This window comes from Plasmodium fragile (assembly GCF_000956335.1).
Source record: "Plasmodium fragile strain nilgiri unplaced genomic scaffold supercont1.15, whole genome shotgun sequence".
In the NCBI taxonomy this organism is placed as follows: Eukaryota; Apicomplexa; class Aconoidasida; order Haemosporida; family Plasmodiidae; genus Plasmodium; species Plasmodium fragile.
In genome coordinates this window covers 211383-221066 of record NW_012192595.1, presented here as the reverse complement: position 1 = coordinate 221066, position 9684 = coordinate 211383, and the positions used below count along the sequence as shown (strand labels likewise).

The following is a 9684-nucleotide window of genomic DNA, read 5'->3' as shown; positions in this document are numbered from 1 at the left end:
TTTTTTTTTTTTTTTTTTTTTTGTCAACGCGTCCATACATCCCCCACAGAGGGAGAGAGTACGCCTACTTGGGGTACCCGTTCAATTCGAACCATTATATGTTAATCACAGCGTCAAACTAACGGTGAAGCAAATCGGTCCTTATGTAAGTGGGTGACCTCTGTATGAATTCCCCTTTGCTAGCGTGTATACGACGTATATAACGTGTTGCACACACATTTGTACGCATGTGAGCGATCCCTCGCTTTGCTCGTTTTCCACACAAGCAGCGCTCGTAAAAATGAACGCGGACAAGCTGTTGGCCGATCTGCGCGAAATAGAAGAGGAGTATGAAGGGGAGAGCGAGGGGGAGGACCCTTTGATGCCGACGCAGAAAGTGATGTTCCCCAGTGGAAGCGTGAACAGAAAGTTGTTCGACGAAAAAATGAACCACCACTACACCATTTTTAACACAAAAAATGAGTTCCGCAAAACAGAAATTAATGTAGAGAAAACGCAGATTGACATAATTAACCATTTTATATTTTTGCTGAAATTGTTAAAAAGGAGGAATGACGAAGAGATGATACGACAAATAAAGAAATGCATTCAAGTGTCTTTTGAGACGGACAACGATGAAATGCAAAAATTGTCTGAGGAAAAATCTTTTTACCTGTACAAACAATACCTACTGAAAAATAAACATTTTTTTTTTAAAATGTGGACAAGTATGAAGAATAAAAATTTTTACCCCGATGTTAAACAAATCATTAAAGACATCACAAGAGATGTTTTTTCATTCAACAGGCAAATACTTAATGGAAGTTTGGGGTTTAAATCAATTTTATCCAATCTGTACAAATTGCTAGGGAAATATTTTCAATGTGACTTTAAAAACATATTATTGAGCTTCTTTCTTCTGAGTCTTATGAGTCGAACTAATAACACTGTGGACATTTTGTACACACTAGAATATTATTTTAAAAACAAAAATTTCTCCATTATTATTCCCAATACCTGTTTTATCTCTCCATGCGAGCTCAGTATTTGTAATAATATTATTCTCTTGCGTAGTCATGTAAAATATTTCATCAAGGTTACAGAGGAGTCTTCATCTCTGCTGGCTTACAATTGCTACAACATTATATATGTTGATGAAAATTTAATAAGTGATAATTTCTATTTGCATATTTATAAAACGCTTCTGAAGGATTGTAAGCACCACTATCTTTTTCGGGACCAGGAATTATTCGGCCAAGTAAACTTCTTTGATGTTAAATCTAACTATGCCAAATTGAAGTCAAAAGGGTTGCCTCAAGAAGAGGATCCCTTTGGAGAGGTACCAACTGGCTACGACACGGCAATCTACCCTAATGCAGAAAAGACGGAGAGCATCGAAGAGAAAAACCATTTTGCAACCCTCCTGGACGATGTAGAAGTTTCTTCCAACTCGACGTATAACTGCAGCGATAACGAAATTGATATAAAAAAGATAAATGAAAAGAATCGACTCTACCGGGATACATGTAACCATTTGGGTAAAAGCAAAAGGAACTGTTTTTACCAGTATTTGATTATAGAGTTGAGTTCGTGAGAGGGCATAGGAGGGGGATTATCCCCCCTGTACGAAGCTTCAAAAAAAAAAAAGAACAACTGCATATTTTTTTTTTTTTTTTGGGTTGGCCAATCCTAACAATTTGTATGCCGCTCTGCCCCTATGGGAAAATAAGCACTGCATATTATCATGCTGTTAACGGGCTGATTTGTCCATTTTTTTTTTTTCATACATTCTGAGGGGTAACACATCCATTGTGTGTCTCTCCCCTTCACTACCTCGTCCTTTCACTGCTAATGTTGCTAAACATGTCACAACACCCTATGTCAACCGCAGCATTTTGTCCCTCTTTTATTTTTAAAAGGGGGGGGAAATGCATTCTTTTCCTTTTTTTTTTTTTCCCAAGCGTGCGGTGGATGAGCGCACATCGTTGTGATGTACTAAGCCACGGAGCCGTTTAACCGCTCTACACCGTGACGTACTTATTGTGTTTTGTCATTTTGTGTTTCTCCCATGGAGGAATTCCCTAAACTGTTCACTCATTTGTAATGACTAGTGGGGCCATTAACAATGGTGTACCACTTTTGCAATTCCACAAAGCTTATGTAACATACGTGTGTGCAAAAATGGCACGCACTAAGTTTACTAATTCGACCGTTGCGCTGTCACGGGGGTGTGGTGCCGCATTTAAGGGTGTGCGTACGACATGTTCCAAAATTTCCGCTTCACACTTTGTTATATTGACTCGATAAAACCATAGGGCAGTTTAAAAAAAAAATAACTAAATAATCAGCAGAGTAAGCCATTTTTGTCAATTGGTTCGGAATTTTAAACGGAGGTAAAAATTGATCATAGGTGAATTAGCGCGACCTTGTATTTTATTTTATTTTTTTTTTTTTGGGGCGTGTATGCCCTTTTTCGAGCTATTTTCCCCATTTCCTGTTTTCAACTTTCACACAATGAACAATTTTGGCGAGATACGATAAGAACGACGCCACCCTAAGGTTTGCACAAAAAAAAAAAAGTAAAAAGAATAATCTCTTGAAGAAAATACGTGGAGCCAAATGGTCATTCGGAAGGTCAGTACGATGGTGAACATCCAACAGGAGGCAATTCTCACTCCTCGCAAAAAAAAAAAATATTGGAAAGAGCAAAAATTTGCGACCCTTTTTTTTTTTTTTTTTTTTTTTTTTGTTCCCCGTATGACACGTTCAAATTGTATGCCCGTAACCTTGCATCACAAACAGTCATATGGTATTCATTGTTAGCACGCCAAATGTGCCATAAGTAAGCTGCTCCATATTCAATTTTATCGTCGAGCATTTTTCTAATTCTTGCCTCCCCAATTCGCACGCAAATGTAAAAACACCCTCGTGGGAAGGGAAAAAAAAACTGGGTCGTGATTTGTGCTGATCGGATTAGCGCATGCACAGGTCAATGTTGGCGCTTAATTTGGTAAAAAAACAAAAAAAAAAAAAAAAAAGAACAAGTGCAAGCGGAAAGGAATAAATAGCAAACAATAAAAATGGTGCATGTATATATATATAAATATATACATACGCACATACATATACCGTACGGTACACAGTTTTGCCACATGGCAATGCATATATAATATGTGTTCAGCAAGAGTAGGGGAAAATATAGTTGCGCACCCTATCCTCATGTTTCTTAGTGTTTAAAGGAATAAAACAAAAAAATTAAAGTAAAAAAAAAAACAGCACAAACAAACTTGTGAAGCGCTCCATAACATATAACCGTACATGCGTGTATGAAGAGGCAAAACGTAAACTGCATTGCAAGATGTATCACGCTTTATACGAGGGAACGTGCTGTGAAACTGATCTTTATAAAAAAAAAAAATAAAAATAACACGTAAAATGCGTATAAAATAATCCACGCGCAAGGTTGGTACATGTATATACAAAAATATGTACATACGGAACCATGCATGTACAAAATTAAAAAACCATTTCCATTTCGGGCTTTCTCAAGCACTTTTTATAAGAGCTTTATTTTTATTTTTATTTATTTATTTTTTTTTCCATTTTGAATGATTTTGTATCTTTTACGTGTTGTTCTTTTGAGTCAGAACACATTCTTTTTTTTTTAACCTATTCGTCGTGCATACGTACATAAAGTACATACACGTACGAACATACGTATACATATTTATCTTCACGCGCACTTAGCCTTTTTTTTTTTTTTTTTTTTTTTTCGCCCCCCTTAGCCTTTTTTTTTTTTTTTTTTTTTTTTGCGCCCCATTTGTTCATGCAAAATTAGTCAAGATGAGGCATACCAGGCCGTTTATTTTTCTCGTGGCGCTAGCCATGTTAAATTGTATTAGGGCCATAGACTCCAACAGTAAGTACCCCGTTCGTTCATGAGTGCGCCAGTGCATGCGTTAATACGTTCATAAGGTTTAACACGTATGCAAGCTGTATGGCCGGGGAGCAGCGCTATTCGCCCCGCCCCATAACGAAACAAAACACAAGTGAAACATGGAGCACGTATTGCGATCGCTTAGAATGAGGGGGGTGGGAAGGAAGAATCCTTGTGCATCGGCAGTGGAAAATTTGTAGTAGCATGCTGCCAAGTCGCACAACATATAAATGGTATAAGTGCGAAGGGAAAAAAGTTCAAAAAGAGGGTTTGCCCCCCCGCCCCATCTCCCCATTCAGTTTAATTCTCTTTTGTGCGTTGCTTCACTTGGTGGTGTGTTATTGCTTGTGGATCGCTTTTGGATCGCTTCTTCACCGCATACCGTGTAACCGCCCCGCATAAATATACATGTGCAGACATGAGTTCCCATTTCTTTCCCCCCCCCCGCCGACTCTTCAGTTGAAGGCCCTGTGATAGGAATTGACTTAGGAACGACATACAGTTGCGTTGGTGTTTTCAAAAATGGTAGAGTCGAGATATTGAACAATGAGTTGGGAAACCGTATTACGCCATCGTATGTGTCTTTCGTGGATGGAGAAAGGAAAGTGGGTGAGGCAGCTAAATTGGAAGCCACCCTACACCCTACCCAGACTGTGTTCGATGTGAAAAGATTAATAGGAAGAAAATTTGACGACCAAGAAGTGGTGAAAGATAGGACTTTATTGCCATATGAAATTGTAAACCAGGAAGGAAAGCCAAATATAAGAGTACAGATAAAGGACAAGAAGACGACTTTTGCCCCAGAACAAATTAGTGCTATGGTTTTAGAAAAAATGAAAGAAATAGCTCAATCCTTTTTGGGAAAGCCAGTTAAAAATGCAGTCGTCACTGTGCCAGCTTATTTCAATGATGCTCAGAGACAAGCAACGAAAGATGCAGGAACCATTGCTGGTTTAAACATTGTACGTATTATAAACGAACCCACTGCAGCAGCTTTGGCTTATGGACTGGACAAGAAGGAAGAGACGAGCATTTTGGTGTACGATTTAGGAGGAGGAACATTTGATGTGTCCATCCTTGTCATTGACAATGGTGTGTTCGAGGTTTATGCCACTGCAGGAAATACCCACTTGGGAGGAGAAGACTTTGATCAAAGAGTGATGGACTATTTTATAAAAATATTTAAGAAGAAAACCAACATAGATCTCAGATCCGATAAGAGAGCTATTCAAAAGTTAAGAAAAGAAGTTGAAATTGCAAAGAGAAATTTATCTGTAGTGCATTCTACTCAGATTGAAATTGAAGACATTGTAGAAGGACATAGCTTTTCTGAAACTTTGACCAGAGCTAAGTTTGAAGAATTGAATGATGATTTATTTAGAGAAACATTAGAACCCGTAAAGAAGGTACTAGATGATGCAAAATATGAAAAGAGCAAAATAGATGAGATCGTTCTTGTAGGAGGATCTACTCGTATACCAAAAATTCAACAAATTATAAAAGAATTTTTTAATGGTAAGGAACCTAATAGAGGTATCAACCCAGATGAAGCTGTTGCATATGGTGCTGCTATTCAAGCTGGAATTATTTTGGGAGAAGAATTACAAGATGTCGTCTTGCTAGATGTTACTCCACTAACGTTAGGAATTGAAACTGTTGGAGGTATCATGACCCAACTCATTAAAAGAAATACAGTCATCCCAACGAAGAAATCACAAACCTTTTCTACGTACCAAGACAATCAACCAGCTGTGTTAATTCAAGTATTTGAAGGTGAAAGAGCATTAACCAAAGATAACCACCTGTTGGGAAAATTTGAACTCTCAGGCATCCCACCAGCACAAAGAGGAGTACCAAAAATTGAAGTCACATTCACAGTAGATAAAAATGGTATCCTCCACGTAGAAGCAGAAGACAAAGGTACGGGAAAAAGTAAGGGTATAACAATTACAAATGATAAAGGAAGACTTTCCAAGGAACAAATTGAGAAAATGATTAACGATGCAGAAAAATTTGCAGATGAAGATAAAAATCTCCGAGAAAAAGTAGAAGCAAAAAATAACCTGGATAATTATTTACAAAATATGAAAGCCACTGTAGAAGATAAAGATAAATTGGCTGACAAAATTGAAAAGGATGATAAAAATGCCATTTTGGATGCAGTAAAGGATGCGGAAAATTGGCTCAGCAACAACTCCAATGCTGATGCGGAAGCTCTAAAGCAAAAGTTGAAGGACGTCGAGGCGGTTTGCCAACCTATTATTGTCAAGTTGTACGGCCAGCCCGGTGCCAACTCCCCCCCCCCAACTGGAGACGAGGACGTCGAGAGTGACGAGTTGTAAAATATTTGCTATAGGAACAGAACGCGGGGGTGCCTTTGCGCAAGCTGTGTTATTTTGTGTAGAGAAATTCTCTTCATTCGTATGCACATCCCGGGACAGTCACTCAATTATCTCCACCCGGGGAGCAACACAAACACCCCAATTTTTTTTTTTTTTTTTTTTTTTTCCTTTTCCAACCTGTTCTCTTTCTTTTCTCTCTTTTTCCCTCTTTTTTTTTTTTTTTTTCTCTCGCGCTCTTTTTACGCGCCCGTTTTACAATGATTAAGAAGCGAATTACATGCGTTACACGCTCAAGCGGACAGATGCTTTCGTGTGCTGCGAGGAGTCACCTCTCATAGTAGTAGTGTAACTGAGCCATTGTTGTACACCGTGCAGTGCACCGCGTAGTACACCGTCTAGCACATAACTTTGCACACACAAAAAAAAAAAAATTAACTTAGTAAACAGTGTATCTCAAAAAGTACTATATTATATAAATGAGCTGCTTTGCGCGGGTGCTGGATTGGCCAACGGCGCATCTTCTGGGTAGACAAACTCCATCGGAAGTGTCGCTACCCATTTGGATTTCCACCTCGGGGGTAAGAAAAAAAAAAAAAGTAATAAGCAAAAAATATATATTTCTCCCGAAAAAAACAGCGTCGTTAAAGTACCCCCACGTGGTTGTACACGCTAGGGAAATGCAAAAGACTCGCTGTACCCATAGAAGGCCATATACCAGTCCATGGCTGGAACGTGCCTCCGCTAAGATTGTGCTTCCCATCTGTGTAGGACAGCGTGTTAAAAGGGAGATGGACGCAAGACAGACATAAAATTACGTGGGACAATCTGGTCTTCAAAAGGTCACAATGTGATCGCAAACAAGTTGCGTCATTTTGCATTGGTCTATTCACCTGGTGATGCGCAACGGGTCGATCAATTGGTCCTCATTCGCGGTGCCGTTGTCCGAGCCCAAGTGGACTCAATATGAAATGCGTTTTATTTTCCCCCTTTAAAGGGTGCACTAAAGCAGCTACGCTTCATCGGGATGTGGGGTGTTAGACAAAGCTAAAAGCCTTTTTAGTGCACCTTCCCTGGACTACTAAAGCCAAACGGGTACTCCCTTCCAGCTGTGCAACTTCATGAACGTGTTCAAATTACCGAATGAATGAAAAGAAAACTCAATGGGGGCCGACGCCCCCCACTGGGGGAAGATACAGGCTGCACGAGGGAGTAGTCCCTTAACACACTCGTGAAGGAAGTAAATGCTTAAAAGACCCGTTCTGTTTTAACAGGCGAGTGGTGTATAGCCAACTCAGGTGCTTGGTTCGCTATGCCCATTTGAAGGGGTCCCCCCCCTCAGTCATGTTCCATCTCTCCCCCTGTGTCACGCCATTTCTACACCGCTTCTCCGCAATGAGATAACACGCACTGCACGCAGCTAGGCCTTTAGTCGTATCCGCATGAGGAACAGGTTGTCATTGGGTACACACATATATACGTATATATATGTATATACGTGTAAGTTTATATATTCACAAAAAAGTGTTTCAAAAAAAAAAAAAAAAAAAAAAAAAAAAAAAAAATGGTGGACGTGTTTGAACACGCACGAAAGTACAAGCGGGGGAGGAAATAAAATGACACGATAAAACGTACGCCCAAAAAAACTTCGTTCTTTTGGTTTATCCTTATCAGTGTTTGCACATGTGTGTGTACATGCGTGAGTACATACCTGAGTACATACGTGAGTACATGCGTGTATGTGTATATTTCACACATGCATACTTGGTTAACCTAATTTGAATCACGTGCAGTGAGGAAGTCCCCTTTTTACTATATATATTTTTAGATTTCAAAAAAAAAAAAAAAAAAAAAGAGAGAAAATGAAATACACTAAAATCTCAGAGGCATAAAAACAGAATCATCACTTGATATTTTTCGATAAAAAAGAAGATGCACCCATAAAAACAATTACAGATCCTATGAGGATACCGATGGTGCCGACAATTCTTACGAAGGAATCTTTATTCCCCATGGGTCCACTGGCAGGAACATCTACCTGTTGCACCTTTGGAAGAGATGCAAAGTACTGCAGCGAGTTGACTTTGTCTAGAGATTTCTTCGCCTTCAAATTTATTTTATGAGTGTAAATAACATCGCCAGATTTTCCACTTATAAATTTAGTGATGATACCATTGCTACTTAGCTCGTGAATACAAAAGCCTATGTCACTGCTGTAAAATAAAGACTTGCCATTTTTCATGGTCACTTTTGAACCGGACATGGTACCAGACCCACAGGTCACGTGTGCAATGTTGCTGTCTTCTAATACTTCCATGTTATGATCATGACCAGATATATATAAATCTACTTGAGCATCCTTTAGTAAAGGCAACAGGTAGTAGGCCAGGTAAGAGTTTCCTCTAGAGGACCCAGAAGAGTATATAGGTTGATCTCCTACAACAATAATATAGTCGGCAATTTTTTTAGCTACATTTAATTGTGCCTTTAAATCTTCCCATGCTCTATCGTGTATTTTCTTGTATGGGAAATTTGAAGAGAGTATCCATGTGTCGATAAAAATGAACGCAGCAGCCATATCTTTGTGACCCGTTTTCACAATGGAAGGTCCACTGGAGACAGTAAAATGAGTAAAGTAATGGTACCAATAATTTGGCATGATCCACTTGGGGTGGGGTGTTTTATCTATATCTTTTTCTATGGTAGTTTGTCCATCCTCATTTAAATACAGCCCTTGACCTTTTAACAACTGTGCATTGTAATTGCCTGCCCAATCACGAGTTCCCAACACGGTGAAGAAGGGCATATACATATCTCCATTTTCTTCTGCGTACACATCTTCATATAAACTCTTCCATGCAGGATCATCCAACCCTTTCACCCCATCGAGGAAATTAGAACCAGGACTTACTATAAAAGTCACACGCTCATTTTTTATATACTGCTTCAAATATTTAGCATTTAGCAATTGGGACTTGGATTCTTTTCCCCAGTCCCCCAGAGAGGCGAAGCGCAGTTGACATTTAATTTCGTAACTGCTTATAAACAACAAGACAAAAAAAACATTGAACACCGTTTTACAAAAATTCATATTTGGCGACTTGTGGTGAGGTAGCTGCGGAAGTGCTGATGTGTATGAGAAGGGGAGGGGGGGGGGTGAGCATACGAGTGTATGTGCATGAGGGGAACACGTACACACATAAAAGCGCGACTTGGATATGTGCGTAGAATACAGGCTACGTGTCAATTCTCACACAACACAGCTCTCGCGCCAAGTGATGAAAAATTACTTACCATAAAAAAGGGGAGTGTAAATATTACGCGGGGCCAAGTGGAAACAGCGGGACAATGAACTTAACCGGGATGCAGTGATCAAAATACACAAAAAATGAGTGGTGCGGAAAATACGCAAAAAAAAAAAAAAAAAAA

The 9684-nt window shown here is 39.2% G+C and overlaps 3 protein-coding genes across 3 annotated transcripts; 2 read left to right on the top strand and 1 right to left on the bottom strand.

Moving 5' to 3' along the window:
• Positions 1 to 280: 280 nt before the first annotated feature.
• On the top strand, positions 281 to 1573 carry AK88_01706 (uncharacterized protein; the record flags this gene model as incomplete). The annotated part of the gene is made up of 1 exon (XM_012479341.1): positions 281 to 1573. One exon carries the CDS (start codon positions 281 to 283, stop codon positions 1571 to 1573), a length of 1293 nt encoding a protein of 430 aa, XP_012334764.1.
• A 2249-nt stretch (positions 1574 to 3822) lies between these two features.
• Positions 3823 to 6258, top strand: AK88_01705 (chaperone DnaK; the record flags this gene model as incomplete). The annotated part of the gene is made up of 2 exons (XM_012479340.1): positions 3823 to 3898; positions 4376 to 6258. The coding sequence occupies 2 exons, from the start codon at positions 3823 to 3825 to the stop codon at positions 6256 to 6258; spliced, it is 1959 nt and encodes a 652-aa protein (XP_012334763.1).
• Positions 6259 to 8158: 1900 nt separating this feature from the next.
• On the bottom strand, positions 8159 to 9346 carry AK88_01704 (uncharacterized protein; the record flags this gene model as incomplete). Its single annotated transcript, XM_012479339.1, has 1 exon — positions 8159 to 9346. One exon carries the CDS (start codon positions 9344 to 9346, stop codon positions 8159 to 8161), a length of 1188 nt encoding a protein of 395 aa, XP_012334762.1.
• Positions 9347 to 9684: the final 338 nt, after the last annotated feature.